This window comes from Tribolium madens, unplaced genomic scaffold, assembly GCF_015345945.1.
Source record: "Tribolium madens isolate multiple individuals breed KSU strain unplaced genomic scaffold, Tmad_KSU_1.1 Scaffold_3;HRSCAF=73;Tcas5.2_LG2, whole genome shotgun sequence".
In the NCBI taxonomy this organism is placed as follows: Eukaryota; Metazoa; Arthropoda; class Insecta; order Coleoptera; family Tenebrionidae; genus Tribolium; species Tribolium madens.
This window is the reverse complement of record NW_025401006.1, coordinates 6,726,420-6,746,833: the sequence shown is the minus strand read 5'-3', so window position 1 is coordinate 6,746,833 and position 20,414 is coordinate 6,726,420. Positions and strand designations below refer to the sequence as shown.

General features: G+C 33.9%; 1 protein-coding gene across 3 annotated transcripts in view; it reads right to left on the bottom strand.

Moving 5' to 3' along the window:
* LOC123007949 (protein O-mannosyl-transferase TMTC1-like) overlaps nucleotides 1-20,414 on the bottom strand; it is a 94,717-nt gene that overhangs the window by 36,254 nt on the left and 38,049 nt on the right. For 2 of the 3 annotated variants that reach the window (XM_044403488.1, XM_044403485.1), the window contains exon 2: nucleotides 10,573-11,172. In XM_044403488.1, the coding sequence (XP_044259423.1) occupies nucleotides 10,573-10,841 (269 nt within the window). In that variant the 5' untranslated portion in view covers nucleotides 10,842-11,172. Of the gene's footprint in view, nucleotides 1-10,572; nucleotides 11,173-17,159; nucleotides 17,306-20,414 lie in introns of those variants that run through there. The other variant, XM_044403487.1, reaches the window with a different exon arrangement.

Here is a 20,414-nt window from a genome sequence, read left to right as displayed (position 1 = left end):
CACATGTTGGTTAAATAAGTGTTAGTTAATTGGGTTCGTTGACGAGAACTGGGGCTTATTCTCTTAATAAAAGCTCGAGCTGTGAAAATATCTCAACTACATGTTCCATATATACAAAAATAGCGCTTCTTTAATGACATTCTAAGTTTAAGACGCAATTTAATTTCTATAACGGGATTTTAGTTTTGTGAAATGTTTTCATGAAGTGGAATTATGTAATGGAAGCTGTAGTTATGCTTCAGGTTGGATAAATAAATTGTCCTTTTTGTTGAATGAAAGTTTAACGGTAGCGTTTTTCGAAATATGTTTTACGTCTCTACTAAACCGATACTGAAATGAAATATGTTGGATGACAAAAAACAGCTCGTTGCTTGGGTACACACACGTATTAAAAATAAATCATTGTCTTGTGTGATCAGATAGAACTGTTTCAGAGACATGAAAACAGCAAAATTTGAGCTAAAATAATTATTACCCTTAAATTTTTTGTTTTTCTTTGAACTGTAAAATTTTAAAGCTTGATATTAAATATTAAAGCAAACGTTTGAGGTGTATGCAGCTAAACAAACCTATTTAAAACCAAATATTACAATAGCAAAACAATGTTGATGTTGTTCTTGCAAAAGATAATCAATATTTTAGACCTAAAGTGCATACTCGCAATGATATTGCCAATATTGTTACTAGGTTGTACAAATAAACGTTTCAAGAGCAAAGTCTTTTATTGATACAACTTTGTAAAAACATGGTTAATCAGCGCTTTGACCACTTTATGTGCATTGGAGCTTTAACTTAATTAGATATCTTATTATGCTAATCGAGTAATAATTCAGCTTACGTTTCTATCGTGCTTCTAAAATCCCGAATTAGCGAGATTAGAAGGCGATCCCTTTTAGCAATTTGTGAAAAAACTCTTCGTAATAAATTATTTAGCTTTATTTTGATCTCTGGGGCGAATTTATTCGGTTAAGTCAAAGCATTTAACTCCCCGTTGGCCGACTTTTTTTCGTCTCCGGAAAAAAAAAACGATTAAAGAAAACTCTTCAAAGACACAAATGTATAGTCATTCGCCTGCAAAGTAACAGAACGTCCAGTTGTAAACGAATATCTCGAATCGCTCGCTGCTGTCTCTCGAGATTGTCTGCTACTCTCATTTACCGCTTTGAGATTTTTCCCAACTCCCTAAAGCTCACAAGGCTAATGTTCGAACTACACAGCAAAATGTAAATGTTTCTCGGTTTGCCAGAAGCACGTTTAATACTAGCACGTACATAAATTTCGCCACGAATGACTGCATCAACCTGCGTTTAAATACTTTACGTGCGTGTATAGTGCAACTTTGTAATTAATTTGTTAATTAAAGGATTCGACTCGGGCCAATTTATCTGCTGCATGTTGATTAAAGCGAGAGTAATTGATTTTAGTGGTAAAGCAGTGACACTCAAAGCCAACAAAAATTCGTCCTTTTCGTGGAAAGCAACTAGACATAATGGAAATGCCTTGTTTTGCTCACACGGAATCTAAAATTCAACAACAAGTTTGTTTATCTTTGTCTATCGATTACTATGTGGAATTTTACGATCAATAATATTTTTATCAAAAGAAAAGATTTCAAGTCTGGGCGTCCCAAATCTTTAATTATAGAGCGTGTCGAAAAGGGTCTTTAATTTAGCACTCCACTTAATTATTACCTTGCCAATAAAAAGGCCGGAAATCCTCGAACATGAAAAAAGGATTGCCTTCGGGCAGCACCTGCAGATAAATATTAATTGAAAAAAGTGTATAAAAGCGTTTAGATCTCTTATTTTCTTCTAATTGCGTCAGATTTTTCGGCCTGGTTTGGTACATTAGAATAGAATAATTAGAAATTTGACAAAGCGAGGAAAACTTTTAGAGTTAATATAGCGTTGTCTCCATTGTTCGAAATTCTAAAATCTTAATCACCTTTTAGTAGATTGTCTCCCGATAACGTAGAAAGCCATTTGTTTGTTCAATTTCATTTAGATAAATTATGTAGTAGTTGAATAAATTGAGTTATTTCATATCGCTCTAATAAAACAAATGTAACATTCGGTTCTGATAGTCATCAAGTAGATTTGATGCGTCATAAAGTCCAGGGAAAAACTAAAGAATTACCTAAAATTGGTGCAACATTACTCTCGACTCCATCAACATTTTATTAGTTATTTTTATTGAAGCTTTCTGTTTTATTTGGAATCGATGTCTGCCGGTCAGTTTATCTATCACGATTTTATTATAAAAGAGTAGAAATCGCTTAAGTGAATTACGACTAGAAATGTTAGCCGTAATTTAATTACCCAACTCTTGTAGAATAAATTTCTCTTGGTGAAGAGGTTCAAGCTAAAAGCATAATCCAATTGAAGGGATGAGGTTTCTCGTGTGTCTGCTGAATGCACAACATTATCTTAAACATCCATTGGTCGCAATTGTATCAAGCTGCGGCTCCCAAAGGAAAACTTCGATAAATATATAAAAGCAAGCTTCTCAATAAATTTGTAATGTGGCCAGGCGAACCTATGTTGATGTGAAAAAGAGTAATGACCGTTTTCCTAATACCATTATTTTACCAAGGCCCAGCTTTATTTTAACACCTTTACGTCGAATTTATGCAGGCGAACGGTTTCGCCTATTTTATTGTCATTCGGGCCAATTTGTTACGCTCTGATAAAGCCGCACTCATTAGTTTTAAGCCGACCTATTTGTTTTCTTTATGACAAACTAAATTAACCCTACACACCCGGTTTTAATCATTTTTTAAAACTCTTGTAATTTGTTTAAATTCTAATTTCAAGAGGAAAATAATAATTCATTTTGTAGATTTAAATTTATTTCTTATCACCTTTATACATGTATACAAGGTATTTCACGAGTGATAATGAGCCTGACTACATTTGAACTGCAACCAGCAATACATTTGCATAGGCTTCATGGATTTTGATAATGAATTTTAAAATTAATAAAACATAGTTAGCGCGTGACTGACACAAAGAAATTGACAAGACAAGAAACACAATTTTTAAGGTTATTGTTTATCTACCATTGGAAAACACTTTCAAACCTTTTTGGAGCTTTTCTATACAGGAAACATTGTCTTTACAAAAGAAGCATTTTTCCCAAATTCGCCATAAATGAGAATCAGATTTGTTTTCTCATCGTTTGAATGCATTTTGAAATTTTGCTAATGTCAGTTGTGACATGGTTGTGACAAATAAAATTATCGAAGCAAAGCTATCGTGGATTCATAATTCGGTTTTTCAAAAAATGCGATATCTAAAATATCCACGTTAACTTTGTAAATGTATTGTGGCTTGTATTTTCAATTCCGTCAGGCTCATTATCACTCGTGAAATACCCTGTATATGTATTTATTTTACTTGTACTTACATAACAAGTGCAAAAAATTCCTAAAAGTATTTTATTTGTGATTAACAGAATCAGAGATAGGAGTTGTTTTAAATTAAGCAATTGTGAGAAGGCTAAAATTAGTTTAGTATTATATGAACTTGATAAGCGCTTCAGAGGTATCTGAATTAGAAATGCTTTGACAGGGTTTGCATCTCTTTTTTGCATAAACGAGTAAATAAGATTAAGTTGATTGCAGTTGGTTTCATGCGAAAATACCTACGTTGTGTAATGTTTGTGAATTTACCTTACCTACATATACATACAAGAATAATAAAGTCGGTAAAGTGACTCGTTGGGCTTCTATTACAACCCTGAATCGTACCGTCAGGCCTGAAAATGGTCGCTTCTTCTCGACTCGGAGAATTTTCTTTTGAATATTAGATGGAAAATGCTGATGGAATTTTTGTAAAAAATTTAAGCGACTAGAATTACGTATTAAATAAATTAAAAATGGTGAATGCGTTTGATTGCAAGGAGCTTGCGAGTAGCGAGTTTTATGTTGCAGAAAAGCGGCTTTCCATTAGTATTCTCATATAATACTTTTCATCTCTTGAGTTTGTTATTCACGAGAGTAAGTAGCAGTATGTAATACATTTACGGTGGTTATAAAAGGTGCATCAAGTCTTCTTTTCAGAGCCCAACTTGAAACTCGAGCTATTGAACACCGGAGTGATTTTTGAAAACGATGAAACTTTTGAAGAACAGTTTAGTTTAATTAAAAATGTTTCGACTTTCTGCTTGAAATTTTTATTACGTGAAATATCGATTTGTGGCCGTTTGTTTGGAGATTTAAGGAAACGGATGATACTCGAAAGGATGAATGAGGGTAGCGTTTCATGGGGACTGATGGAAAAGTAAATGAATTTCATCCGGTAACAAAGACGGTATGTGAGAGCGTATTGAATAAACATCATAAGAGTATCAATCACATGGGATTTAGCTTTATCCGCCTAGTCTCCTGAAAGTAGATTCAATAATTCAGTGTTGACTTCTCGCTTTTGTACCAGATAAGGTTATGGACTGCATTCGAGTTGCGCATAAGTCACTTCCGACAACTGTAATGCGATCAGCTAAACAAATAACAACCCCAAAAATATTGGAGGATAAATTTTCTAAAGCTCAATGGATATGTCACGGATGAAGCAAATTTAAGCCACAAGCCTTGTTTCGTATTTTACACGACATGCCTCGTTGAAAGAGAATATTAAATCTAAATCGAAGGAGAGGCACGTACTGTACTTTGTTTACAGACACTGATTACAAATAAAACGCACCGAAAAATAAAGATTAACGTGGAAATGTCGAATGGACTTCCTGCTTTTTTCGAATTTTAACATTGTGATAATAATTTATGAGACGTTGAGAGGCACTTAGTATTAAACTTGCCTGGATTAAAATTTAATAAGGTAGCACGACAGGTTATAAGGTTTGGTACTAGTGTTACACAATTTGCAAGTCAAGACACATTAACTTGAAACTAAGATCTAGCACCTCCGGTTGTTTCTGGTGACTATTACTCAAGAAAAGAAGTATTTATTTCTTCCGTTTAGCTAATAATAACCTCTTATTAATTATTATAATTTAAAAATAATAATAGTTAGAAAGTACAGTCGTCATATGATGTCAAAAAAATATTTGTTAAGAAGATATATAAGGTATATACGATTTTATTCTTCTGGATGTTTACAGTAATATTTCTAATATCGATTTAGATTTTCGCTTAAGGCAAAATATATTTTTATTTGATGTGCATTATCAGTCTGTTAATTTGACGGATTTTAAAAACGATAGATATTTATTTATGAAATGAATAATAGTGGTTAATAAAATATGATCTAAATTTAAAATTTAATTAAAAGCCTATATATCAAAATAATTTAATTTTATGGAAATCGGAAATGTTATAAAAGTTTTTTTTATTTCCTCATCAAGGGTTCGTCCGGTGAATACTTTTTTTATTTATTTTACATTTCACTTTGAAAGTCGAAGACTAATGGAACAAACGTTCCCCATGGAACATTCTCAATTACAGGATTTCATCCCTCGGCGATTCCCGCTCTTTCAAGGTCCGCTTGGGTAATGGAATATTGCCATTCATTATCTGTGCCAAATTGGAAAATCATTGGCTGTATTATATTTTATTGTTTAGCGATCTTAGAGTAAGTTTATCCGGTCAAATCTATCCACACCATTTAACGTTCGGCCAATTGGCCAGAACAGAACCGTACTTGCCAACAGTCGACTAATTCCCATTTAGCTCCAGGTCATGTTCATCACTCGACATTTGATCTTGATCTCAAAGGAGTCAATCCAAAGACAAGCAACGTGTCGCACAATATTATCATTTTAAAGTTGCAGACGGGTGATAAATAAGTTCAATCGAATCTATTCGTGGCTGAGAGTAAGTAAAGGATAACGAATGTTGGCGTTCGGAAGGAATAGAAGGATTTGAAGTGCGTACGTGAGTTCTTTCCGACTTCTTAAATAACTTTCTCTCGCAAACCGTATTAGCCGAATTAAGGATTTTAATTTGGGCAGAAAGTCATTAATATTGCCTTCGAAAACTCATTTCGCTTCTACCTGGCCTGTTTATTGCATTGTCAAACGCATAGTTCCATCAGAAGAAAGCGTAGGCTTTCGGATTTAATTGCTGCAAAATACGGAGCAATTCATCTTGAACACAATCTACGCCGTGTTTCTTCTACATCAATACTTCAGTAATGCGAGCACTGTTTATACTTATTTAGTTGGCTTTGTTTTCATTAACCGACGTTTCTGTTAATTTACGCCGCCTTGTTAATTAAATATTGATTTACTTACGAACTTTTCAATAGTGTGTTTAAGTTTCTGCTGTTTTACGCTCTTCCTCTGATACGACACTGGTAGGTACATATCTTTAATTTAACTTTTAAAAGCTTTCTCTTATATTTTATTCTGATTTACATTGACGCAAATGAGCTTTATGCTTCACCTAACACTGGCTATGCTGAGCACGTCATTCAGGCCGCGATTCTTATAATCGCAAAAATTGCTTTCAGGTCACGTTGACGAGCAAAAAATGCATATTTTTAATTTTGCTCCTGCAAAGCTTCAACAGGAGTTTACATCAAATCCAGACAAGTGCACAAAAATGCAGGTTTTAAAGATTTGTACTTATTAACAGAATTCCATTCAATTTCATGGAACACTAAAGTGCTTTTCCACGTCAGTTTTTAGTTGTCAACGAATATCTAAAATATGAAGCCGTTAAACTCTTTCACACGACAATGGCCGATTTAGGTACATTTCATACTGAGTAGAATTTTATTGCTAAAGTTGTAAAATGACTTATTTACAATAAAAATGGATAAACAATGATATGTGATAGAACTGATTTCGACCTAAGCAAGACAAAATATTTTTCCAAGTACAAGTCGTATTAATATGTAATTTAAATTTCTTGCTTTCCTAAGTGATAAAAACTTTTTCTTAATTTTTGATTTACTAGAAAAAAAATCAATTAATCAGTGGCAGTAATCCGCAAGTGCATTCGCGCTTTGCCTACGTCTCTGCATTATACTTCTTCATTTTAAAGCAAGATAGATCACCTGAAGCTTCTCCCTGGAGCTTTAACGTCGGTTAAATCGGACATTCACAACACACAACTACATCTATCTATCACAACGTAATATTCACAAATATGATTTTTAAGTAGTTGTGTGATTTATGGTGACTAAGTACCCAACAAATGCTGAAATATTAGACTTGCGCGTCATGAAAAGATCTGACAGACGATTCGTCGTCCATTTACTCTGTTATTTATAGTAGGAGGATTAGCTTTCATTGGTATAAGGTACGGTTTTTTATTTGATTGTCTTCCTGTTATTCCTGCTATCTATGCGACTCCTGCCTGCTCCTGGCACGACTGTTGCACGAACGCGCCATACCAACACGTTTTGTCACGTTTCTAGCTGTTGCTTCTTTTCAAATAAATGCTTTCCATCATAAAAGATTGTTTTCAAAATGCTTTTATCTACCTTTAAGACGACTGACTCTCATCACTAAACTGCAGCCTCACTAAAACACATTCTTTTGTATTTTCCCGCAAAGGATAAATCATTTTATGAAAAATTAGCCAATGCGAAGTAAATCTATATTGTGACGTAAATTTTAGAAAGTGATGAGCTCCACAACATTTTTTTTACATTTTCTTTCGTATTTAGTTTGACGAGTTGTTTTATGTGGTGGAATGGCATCTATTCCGAACAGTAGAGTTATTTTATTGCAAGTTTATTATTACTGCGATTGTTAAAATAAGGAATAAAATTTATTCTTGCGGAAATTTAAAGAACGAAATAAAAAGTTTTATGAGTAGAGTAACGAGGATTTAATTGATGTTTAAAACTGTTCATTTTTATGGCATCAAACAAAAAATATTTTTAAGACATTTCAGATGCGTGCTCGCCTCTTGTTTTCCGACAAATTGTAAAAATCATATCATTTCGCAATTTGCTTTTTGCATCGCTTCTCGCAACCGCGTTAAAGTCGTGAATTTGGGTTTTATGCGAAGCAAACGTGCCATTACCGCCCTCGTAACTTTTTGACGCTTTTGCACGTATAAAAATCGGTCAATTCTCAGCAGAAAATCGCACGTAAAAGCGTTCGACCAGTAATTCTGTCCAATTAAATCTCTAAAAAAATTCCGTCACGTCTGGAACATATTCAGTATTCATCGGTTAATTGCAATTCACTGGTTATTAGCCGCACTTAGATATTCTTTTGAAAGGCTTTTTGGTCTCGTTCCAACTTGCATTGTGCTGCAGACATTGTATCAGCATTGATTTTGAATTATAATCGTGGTAAAGGACTGCAAGTTGAAAATTATCTCGAATGGAATTATATAACGGCCAGCCATTAAGGCGGGTAATTACCGGAGGAAGGCCACCAGAAATAGATAACTTTGGTGGGCAGAATAACGAATTTCATAATTCATTTGACTACATTTTGACCACATACAGGCTATTACAAGCGGCTAAATTAGTTTACGCGTTTACATGGGCCGGTTTTACGTCTGAATGTAATTTATTATTTTCCGCCGGCAATTATTGCATAAACATCGATCCTAACAAAGTTTCGGCCGCGATATTGTCAGCCCTGCTTGCAAATGAAATCATCAATGATCTGCGTAATTGTGTAAGTATTTTTGACTGTAATTTGTTTCATTTGCTATGAAGCAGACGTTCCTGAAACGTTCCTTTTTAAAAAGTTTTTTCCAGTAAAATATGTACCTGCGGAATTTTAATTAAGATAATAAAGTGAGTTACGTACTCCGTTATTTTCGGTTAGGGCTTTTTTGTATGACTAAAGACTATATAAATTTATTTCGCCTACTCCTATCTGCAATTTTTTTACTTTGGGGTGGCTTAATGAGTTCTGAAAGAGCCTGTTAAAAGCTTTGCTGATTTATTTTAACCCGGTTCAAAGAACTGCATGCTTTACAACCCACAAAGCGAAGATAACATCATTGAAATATTTTTAAAAAAAGTTTTATTTATTACAGCGAAAATGTTTAATCAAAAACTAAAAACAATAATTTAACAATATACGACCAAATTTTAACAAAAAGGTAAAAATGAAAATGAACGTTTTATCCTTTGTGACAAAATATTATGTTTTATTTCTTTCTAGAAATGTATGAAACATTACGTATGTTTTAATTGGGAATAATAGAACCAAAAATAATAGATAAAAGGCACATAATTAAAGCCACATTTTAAATTCTGTATCTAAAAATTTATTCACTTAATTCGCACTAAAATCAACAAAAACTCTAACAAAGAATGTGTATTTATCCACACAAAATAATCGGATCGATTTGTGCGAAAAGCTGATGGAAAAATATAAAACAAGCGAAAAAGAGCTTCGAAACAAAATAGATTTTCCTTGATTATGACCACACAACTGATTTTGTTGATGGTTTGTAAAGCCATATCAGGTATAACCTACAACAACGCTACGTGACTTTATTCTCTCCATAAAACTTCTTGTACAGAATAGAGTTGAACTTCCTTTCAATAACACGAGTTTGTAGTCTTACTACGTCACGCAAAATATGCAAATGCATTTTGTTCAGTGTGCACTTGCATTACGTAAAGAAAAGAGCCTCATTACTAATGAGCGAATCACAGTTAACGACTCTGTTACGTCGTAATTTTTCTATTTCTGGAGTAGAACAAAGAGATATAATCGTAACATAACCATCTCTAAATCTTTCACCCGGATAGGCAATGGTAAATTATGGGTGTTACGCTTTCATCAGTGAGTAGATAGAACTATCTGATCGAACGTTCGCATAAAAGATATTGTAACGTTTCACTACTGCGCACTGCTAATGAGGTCAAAATCCGCAATCCGGAATTCTGGAATTGTCTATTGCACTCTATACGGAATTTGACTAAAAATGAGGACACTCGCAGGGTTTTTCGATAAGAGAATTCCTCGATTCGATAAAAGTTGGAAATAAATTTCTAAACGGATGATTACGCTGAAATACTAAAAGTACTGGAATTCTATTTGCTTCTTCATTGGCTTCAAATGTAACGAAATATTTACAATGTTTCTAATTTCTGATAGTTTCAACAAATATTTACAGGTCTTTTCGATTGGATGTTGCCCAGCAATCATAAAATTTTGATTTAAATCAAGAGCGTAATTAAAAATGTTGCATCAGCAGAAGTTATATTAATCAAACCTGCAGTAAATAGAAAAGCAAAATTCGGTTTATATTGATGTTTTGCTAATATTTATTTCGCTGCAAAATTACATTTGATTAACATTAACACGTCACGCCTTTGAGGTATTTTCTTACAAATAAAATTTTATTTCATTTCTGTTCAACTTATATCAAGATTCAGAAACGCTTCCTTTATACTTGACTGTTATAAAAATTCAAGAGGCAACTGACTGACGTTATTATCTTGTAACCCGTTGGTTTGAAGTGTCCAGTGGTGAGCTTAACCATGGCTGACCAGAATTAAAATCGCCTTGCTCCGGTATTAAAAGTTTTACAATTTCAATTTTTTGCGATCACCCAAGCTTCTGATTATTTTAAATGTCCGTTCAGTAACGATCGGTTTATTTTCACCTGTAACAAAAAATTTCATTTACCTGAAAGTGAGAATGGTGAGAGGTCTGTAGGATTTATGGCTTGCCAGATCGGCCATCGGCGTTCCCCAGAAATCGTTCTTGAATGCATGACTGATGGGGTTGATGGCCAAGACGTCCTTATTGAGAGTCACAGCAGGAATATCATCGTGCACGAAGTCGCCATTAAGTCCGTTAAGATAGCAGGCCACTGCAACGGTGCTCACTAAGCTGTATATGGGCCACGAACTGGGCGCTTTTTTCCCTTGCGTAGCTAAAGCTCGTCGCTTCATATCTCGACGTAATCTCGAGGTCACTGTCTTTATTACGCAGAATGAATGTTTATTCCTGCCGGTTATGAAGACCACGGAGTCATAACATAACTTCTGCTTTCACTCACGATTAGCGTAAATTTTGATCTATTTAAAAAATTCAAGTGGCCTTTCAGGATCGAGCATAACAATAAATCTTAAACCATTTAACAATAATGGAACATTTGGCCACGATTGATCACGGCGTGGCACTCCGTGCTTAGTTTTATGCGCCCATTTATCTACCACTGTTCATTGTTGAAGAAGATTATCTCGAGCGTACCGGAAGTGTATTGGAAGCCACTGGCCGGTCCTGAAACAAATCAATAATATCAATAAGTCTGCTATTACATCCTAGACGGCACGTCCTCGCTTATTACCAAACTCCAACTATCGAAATTCGCCCGGAAACACCGAAACTATCGCCGCTTTTTTCATCGAAATCTTTATTAAATATAGCCACCAACACTCTAATTTTAAAGCACCATTTGCTTTTTTAATGGCCATTGAAGGTCGCCTACAGAGAGTCGTTATAAATTTAATATACCGTTTAAAGCTCTAATGATGTGTTTAAATAATGCAAAGAGGAAGCACGAGTGGATGTCGTAATTATGAGAAATGTTGGTTAGATGACCAGCTTTATAAAAATTTCAAAAGAAATCTGAATTAGCGGCGTCTGTGGCTACACATCGTTTTGTGTGACGCGTTTACGGAGTTTATATCGTGTATCTGTCATTTTAAGGTGTTTCTTCTTCCAGAAAATAGGCACTAAACGTTTTATTTTACATAAAAAAAAACTTTACTTTATAAGATGGTGGATGCGCCAGGCTGTTAATTTTTTACCAAGTTCAGATGTAAAATCAGATTGAGTTAAAAAATTAATTACTTTATATTTAGTTAGAGAACTTGATACTGTTATCATAAGAAGAAGAGATTACAAATTATAAATTAATTAAACTTTAAATACTCTCTTTTTCGTTCCAATGACCGGGTCATCCAATAAAGCTCGTGTTTAAATTCCAAAGATATTAGAGGGTGGAAATCTATTAAAGCCAGCATTTTTGTTTCAAAAAAGAAAAAAACTTTAAAATTATTGTAATTTTTTTACAAAACTATAAATAATGGAGAAGGGAGAATATGTTTTAATATGGTCAACTTTAAAATAGTAATATGTTTAGGTAAGATAATTTTCAGAAACGGTAATCAAGCATGTTCAGCACAGTAAAGCGTCGTATGTCCTTAGTCAAACCAAATACGTAAATTGTTACGACGATGGTTGTAAATTACATTTTACCGCATACAAGTTCGTTCATGATTTGGAATAGATCGAGCAAATTTAACCATGGTGAAAATTCAGGAGGCAAGAAACTATTGATAAAAGGGTAGGGCGTGTCCAATCCAAATTAGAGCATAAAATGCCTTTTATGTAAAGGACAATGTAATTATTCATTCGTAATCAAAATGGTAATGAGAGGGCGAACGCTATTTACCTTAGTGGTTTGTGGTGTACGAATGGCGTGATTCACTTGAAATGCATTTATGAAATTGAAAAAACCCACAGTTGTTTAGTAAAACTTTTGTGGTGCATTTTTGTTTTCCGGTGGATTCCGGTCATTTTTCAGAATAGATCAGTGCGGGCCATTCATCATTCGTGCCTCGGAAAAGATCGTTAAAAAGGAAAACAGATACATAAATGTTGATGAGAGAGCAACTAAACACATGTCTGGGTGACACATTTCTCAACTCAATTACCGTCTCCTTGTATTCTATCGGAATCTGTGCGATATGAACAAAAGTGTGACGACACGTCGCGAGGGGAATCACACATTAATAACTTGGCCATGGCATCGATGTCGTTTTCACGAAACGCATCTGGGTTTTATTGTTATTAATGGAAGTTTTTAATCGCCGATGGTGGCACTTCCCACATGTCTCTCATAATTACGCCCGTCACTGTATATTTTAATAACAAAAGAGCTAACACAAAAGCGTAGCTTTTGCCGCATCAAGACAATTGTTCCGACACGAAATGCATTCTATTTTTATGTACTAGTACATGGCAAGTTTCTTAATTAAAGTTAATCGGACTGGCGGAAGGGTCGGGCTGGGATGCATTAAAATGACATCAAAACGAATCTTTGCCGAGTTTTCATTGTTGATTTTGCTAGCGTTGTTTGTGTTATCGCTGGTTTAGTCCTTGGAGACAAATCGAAAAACAAGGTTTTTATTATTCAAAGAGGCTTAAGACTTAGATATTAGGCGAAAAACTATTTGTTTCTACATTTGTGTCGCAATTATTGGCAATATAAGCACCTGTGGGTCACGCCAAGCGATCCGTGAGATGGGACAGGACTATAAAAGAGGTAGAGGAGGCTTTTTAGCTACGTGGTGCATTAACGCAAACACGGCTTGAATGCAAATCTCCGTAAACCACACCAACAGTTGATTACTAATTAGAATACCCTCACCCAATTTTCTCCCCTCAAAAAATAATTACAAGCGCAAAAACATAACTCCTGATAAGTCGAATTGTACTAATTATAAAGTTGAAGTAGAAATAGATTAGTCTACTGAGATTTGGTACAAACAACACCTACATCAAGTGAATGACTTGGCTCTTTACTTTATCTGCTGATCCCGGATGCTAAAAGTGCTAATGCAACATCATTTACCGTTTAAGGAAGGGACGTCGTAGTAAAGTTTTAATTATAGGAACCAAACTGTTTACACTTAACATGTGTTAATGCGTAAGCAATCCTTAAAAATAAATTATTTTGAGATATTGTTAAAAATAAATCAAAATCAAATTTGCTGTGACCAATTCAGCTATTCGCTGTGCATTTTTCTTGATTTGGTGATAGTTACGCGACTCAGCAATTAGTTAGGCAAATTAAATACAAACTTCAGCTCATTTTTAAAACTGTCATAAAACATGCAATTGCTCATTTTGTATTTTTACTCATTGTTTTTTAATTCTTTGGCCGACTATTCTCTTTCGCATCGATTTTCCGACATGCAAAGTGCTTTTATGGTAACACTTTCGGGTAATGTAGGAACTAATACGCCTTATTTGAAAGAATAAACATAAGGAAAGAGGAAAATTGCATAAAATAAGAATTTTGTAACATTTTCTTGGCGTTACGATGACAAAATGTAAACAAAGCTGGCCAAAAATAAAATTACTTCTAAATATAAGTTTATTATTGATTTAAATATTTTAGCACAAAAGTCATAATTTGTGATAAATAGATTAAAACGGTAAAATTTATATCAAATAAATTTTTAATTAACATTGATAACTTTGGATATTTTTGACTGGGTTTTTTTAATTTATTTCTCTTTATACATTAATGCAGCTAATGGCTTTTATATTTCAGCAAATTCTAAAGTTATAATTAAAACTGGTGGATCCGCCGTTTTTTATATCTACATATAATACCTAAAATATATTATTGATTTTTTTTTGACATGTAAATAGCACTTTAGTAACTTGTAATCTTTTTGTTTATCGCTCGTTAAATTTATGTAATGCTCATATTTCTACGTAAAGATAACCTCGTGTTTATTTAAATGGCATCATGATTCTTAAAAATGACCATTTGTTATTTAAATGTAGCACAGCGGTATCTCTGCATTATGTAAGAATCAGCTTAAATACGAGTTAAGATTTATTATGGAATGTTCCAGCAATTGCCACAGTGCCGTTTCAGGTGAATAATGACTCGCTTTTCCACGGTTTGTGATCTTTACGATAAATATTATCACGAGACAATGCTATTGTCTTTCGACTTCGCAATTGACAAGTTTGGTAAACGACAGTTATTTTAAGGATCAGGCTTTTAACTCGTTTTAAACGTCGGACTTCAGATACGTTACCGAATTTCATTTATCACTTATCTATTTGCGAGTCATTTCACATTATCCATCCAATTGTTGTAAACGGCGAATATGGTTTAAAGCAGAGATAGGAACGCCTTACACTGTAAATCGCTTTTGAAAGGATATGGGAATTCTACTCGCGATGCTGAGATAGTGGAAATTAATCAAACGTGGAAGCAGATATGTAGAGAATTTGACGAGTACGAGACATCGTTGACAATCGAAAATCCTGCGGATTTTTAAAGCTTTTATTGAAATTCCTCGTGAACAACAACCATGCTTCGTCTAATCGAAATTGAAGATTACAACTGTTTAATAAATTTGCTATCAATCAAAAAATTCAAGAAATTTATGCAGAAATGTTTTCAATTAGATTTTTAAAAAGAATGCAATAAAAGACGCGTCAAATTTAATTTTCGTAAACCTAGACTGTGGATAATTAACATTCTTGTGATAAAAAATTGCTTCAGGAGACGAGGAGTTGAAGCTTTAGGGAAATATTGTAATCAAGGCGAAGCATAACAAGAATACAAATCAGGGAATTTGAAACAATGGGTCACAGAACACTTCCAGCTCACCTCAATTACATTGTTTACCGAATTGTTCTTGTTCCATGCCCCAATTTTCTTGCATAATTCAGTCAAGAGCTTAACGTATTAAAAACTAGTGATTTATGGCGTTGTTTCATATTTAGTTGCAATAATCGGCCGAAAATAAATGATTTTTGGTATGTTCACATAAGCAAAATTTTCCATTATTTTCCTGACAAGTTTCACGCATCGCTTCAATTCAATTTTTCCGGTATCTAGACATTTTTGGATCCAGCAATTTCCATTATGTTCAATGTCAGCTATCATGCATTTGTGCACGCCATGGCAGCTGGCATTCCATTCTTCAGAGTTGCACGAAATCGAACAAATTACATAATTAACTGGACTTGTGCAGTCGAGCCCGGAGGCAAAAACAGCGCTTGTTTAGACACGGATTACCCACGCTTTACGCCTTTCCAGATCGGACAAATTATTAATGTAAAAGCTCTAATCGGTTTAGTTACGGTACTTACATATTTTTGAATTAAGCAAACTTGCGCTCAAATCGGAAAAAAATAAGCCGGGTTTACACAGGCGGTAATTTATCATTTCAGATTTTAATTCGTTTACGGCACATATCCGGATGAAAAAGAAAAAAAAAACGAAAACAGTGTTTGAAAGGACTTTCTTTGCATAGACTATAACAAAAGTGAAATTGCTTTTCAATTGGATGGAGAAAAGAGGTGTTTTGGTGTTTATTTATGTTTTCGGGTATAACAAGACGAGCTTCTGCCGCTTCAACTTTGATCGCTTTGTGAGAGAATTTAGTTCTCATTGAAAAGTAACAAAAAGAAAGTAATTGCAGAAAAACAGCCTTTCTAGATTTGATCCAGACGAATGCGCCGTACGCAACAGTTGAATGTATTGACTCAAAACTCAAACGAGACGGAACCAAAATTCTTTGTGTTTAGCTGTAGGCCTAAGTAAATTGTTCTTAATTGCTAATTTTACTTATTTTAAAAACTAACCACGTATCTAACGTATCTATACGTTATTATCTAATAATACAATATAAAACAGAAAAAAAATATTTTTGCAAAATTTGTTTAAGTTTTCTTTTAAGTTTAAAAAAAATCAAAAGAACGTATTAAAAGCATCGCAAACTTAAAAATTAGAGAAACAAAAGTAATGAGTTCATTTTCGTTAAAGTGGAGTTTGTATTAAAACTGTTTAAGCATATACAAGTATAGTAATAATATTTTTTATTTGTTTCAATTTGATTTAATACTTAATCAAAAAGTATTTTTTTCCAACATCTGCTATAATTGGAAAACTTTTCGGTCACACGGTATTTGAAATTTCGTAATTTATGTTATAATGAGACTATAATTTAACTTCGAGATTGAGGTTTTTGCAACTATGTACAGTTTTTTTCTCAATTTGATTTTTCTAATAAACTGAAAGCTCCGAAATGTTAGGCGTCAATCTTGTGCGACTTTTCAATAAAACGGATGCGACATAAAGCTAATCTCGCATTTTATTGCGTTACATACATTAGCGAAGAGATTTAGAAGAAAGATATTATTTTTATGGTGCAGTCGTAAAATATTTGGGTTTTTGTTTCGTTGGTCGTAATTGTTGCAGTTTGAAAAAAAATTCAATGTCGGCATAAGTGTTGATTTATGTGTATGTACATTAGAGAGCTAAATATCAGCAATGAGAGCGCCCGACAATGGCGTGGAAATGACAAAAGCTCTTAAATGATGGTGTTGTAGTGCTAAGTGGCCAAATAGGCGGCAAACACAAAAGGTGAGAGCAACCCATTGGTAAATCCATCCATAATGATTATCCGTAGCAAAATGGCTATTCACAAAGCACTAAAATACTTTACTGTGTAATCATGTCTATCCATTACTGCGAACACATCCTATTATCAGTACACATGGCACACGCTGATCATTCGGTTAACTATTCGATATTGACAACACCTCTGTCCTCGTGCCATGAATCAGCCGCCGAATGCAAATCAGACATTCGCAGATTATAGAGATCCACAAATTCCAACTCACTTACGTCTACACATAAAGCGCACGGATACTGAGCCATTCCAGCCGATTATAAATTTATCGCGGATGCTGGCCAAGCATCCGGTTTCGCTGATTGCCGCCGGAAGTTGAGTCCCGAGGTGCAGCGAGCCGAGCTTTATAATTCAGTTACCGCTGGATCAATTTCAGCCGAAGCTGCAACACCCAAATCGACAAACAAAGCAAAAAAAAAACAATACTTTCATGTACAATTACAGAATTTACGTCGGTCGAATGTACGACGTGACTAAACAAAATCTTACTCAGACAGTACTTATACTGGCAATGCACAGATTCTAAATCTATATTGAAATGTCAAATGGAATTAGAATTTAGCAGTTAGCAAAACAATTCTGAATTAATAGACATTTTAGAGGCCATTGTTGAATAAAATATACTCTTATATTTTCAGAAAGCAACTAAAGTAAGCTAAGATATGTATGTGCATATACTTGTACATACCTACAAAGAAAAGAAAAAAGCACTCACAAATATCTAAAGTAAAATTGAAAATAATAAATTATTTTAACTAATTTTATGATTTATGGAGGTTTAGAACTGGAAATGTGTTTAATTTAAAGAGGAATTCGACTAAAGAGATTTGAGATATCGACGGAAAATTATATTTATTTCTATTAGTAAATGCTCGGGACCAGCTAACCAATTTGAAATATAGAGGCTCGATTTATCGAAGTTCCACTGTATTAAGTATAGGTACTTTTAAAATCAAACAATAAAAAAATAAGCACTGAAAGGACTGTGATACAATACATTTAAACACACTTTTAAAAAATATCAAGGTATACGAGTATTTAACAAATAAATTACTTTAGACAAAATATATATGTTATTTTCTTGAGTTTTTATATAACATCTTAAATACTCAAATAAGAAAATTGTATAAATTTTTTGAGGCAATAACAAAAACAATAGTCAAAAAATAAATTCATTATTAAATTCATTTGTTATAAATGTTCTACAAAAATAAGAATGTACTTGTATAAATGATTATAAGCAAGTTTTTGACTTTTTTCGAGTTTTGGATTATCCAAAATTATTTTTAAATTAATTAAAAAAAAAGATTGTCAGGCTAAAACAGGTTATTTGTAAGAGCTAAAGTTGTGGTAGAATACAAGTGTAGAAAGAGGCTACTTACTTTCGCCCAAAATCCAACGTTTCATTATTCACATGCAATTTCATCATTATTTAAATAAGTCCAAATGTCTGCCTGCTTTGCAAAAGTTTTTCTTGGTTTTCTATAATTTAGGTAAGTGATCTTAAAACTTTTCTCTCTGCTAAAAATTTAAATAGCCATCAATATAAGTCTTCTTATTCCGTAATCAAAAATTTATGTCAACTTTGGGTCAATTTAATTAAGCTTTGGTCGTGACTGAAACGTTTCGGATATACCGTAAGTCAGCAGAATGACTTTTTACAAGCAATTTGTAGCTCGACAATTCCTTTCTAAACCTCAAGTGGGTCGGGCTTACAAGGGCCGGTACATCGACTGTCTCCGAAGAGATTCAACATCGAAGACATGGGGAGTTTTTCCTTCCCACTTTGACCCAATTTAAGATCTAACTACATATAATCCTAAACCCTGTCATCTCTGGCCTCTCTAGGGAATTCGTGACTTGAAACCAATATTTTTTTCCATTGAAATATACGGAGATATTCGGATCGAGGAAGAGTTTAAATAAGCTTATTGTCAACTTTGCAAAACTTCAACATAAACTTCTTATTTAAACCGCAGCCAGAATTTATATTAAAACGTCCTACAAACTTTACTTAACTATTACTTGACCGACCAATGGGCAAAATTAGAAGCCAATACAATGTTTCTTCGACGAAAAGGAACATTATCATTGTGTTTAGATTGATAAACGTAAATAGCTTTCGCGGTTAAATAGAAAGTATGTCAAGTCACGAACATATTATTGTGGTGAGACCTGTGTTTATCAAAGAATAACCCTTGATATCGCATACTTTGACTTTGTTTTTGTTTACGATAAATGACAAAGTTGGTACAAAGAAGCACTTAAGTCAATTTGTCATCGTTTAGGGGTGAGTTAAACAGTTGGGAAATTCTTCGTTGGTTACGTATAGGTTGCTATTTATCTCTCACCCCATCGATGCAAAACATGTTAAATTAAATACGGCCGCTCTTTGTATATCCCCAAACTCATAATTCCTTGTCAAAGTTATTTATTACTGATTTAATCCTTCATCCGCATATTTCATCCGTGTTTTTCAATCTATTTGAATAAGCTTTTTCAAAATGAAACTCGGCTAAAACACCAACTATTTATTAACTTTAAAACAATTCTAACATTTTCGCGTGGAAAGTACTGACACTGTGAAAAATAATAAAGTAAAGCAACTTTTACACTTTTTTGTTAAATTGGATATTGGGTTTGGTTACAAACCACGCCTAATCATTAATCACCCAACTCTTTGTATTTTAAAATAAACAGAAATATAGCTCAAGTCTCGATCGATTCTAATCCAAATCTAGCAATGTAACGTGACACGTATGAATTGTTGCACATTGAAATCCCTCATCAACCTGACAGAAGTTGCCCTTCCCGGAGGAATTGCCAAGGGCGGGTCCGAGATGCAATGGAGGTCCACAATCCTGGATGAACCCACATGCCAGACGAGGCCTGTCAACAGCCGAGATTTATCCCTTCGGGTTTGAGATTCGGGAATATTGAGCAGACACCCCATGTTCGCCACGTCCAACATATTTACAAAAGTGCAGGTATTCGAAACGTGTTCCAACATTGACACTTTGTCTCGTAAAAGAAGGAAAACCTTATTCCATAGTTTTTTCACTTAACGCTCGATCGAGATATTCAAATTAAGAAAATTCAGTTTCCATTAACTGCGATAGAATCGCTAACAATATTTGAAAAGTTTGCCGCTTTGAATTTATTGCTGTACGGGAAATGCATTGATGAAACTTGCAGATTTACATAAAGTTGACACTGTAGATAGTGTTTATTTTATTTTTGTTGTTTTTAGTGAAGGCTTTTAGGGCAAAATTAAAGCTAAAGTGAGGT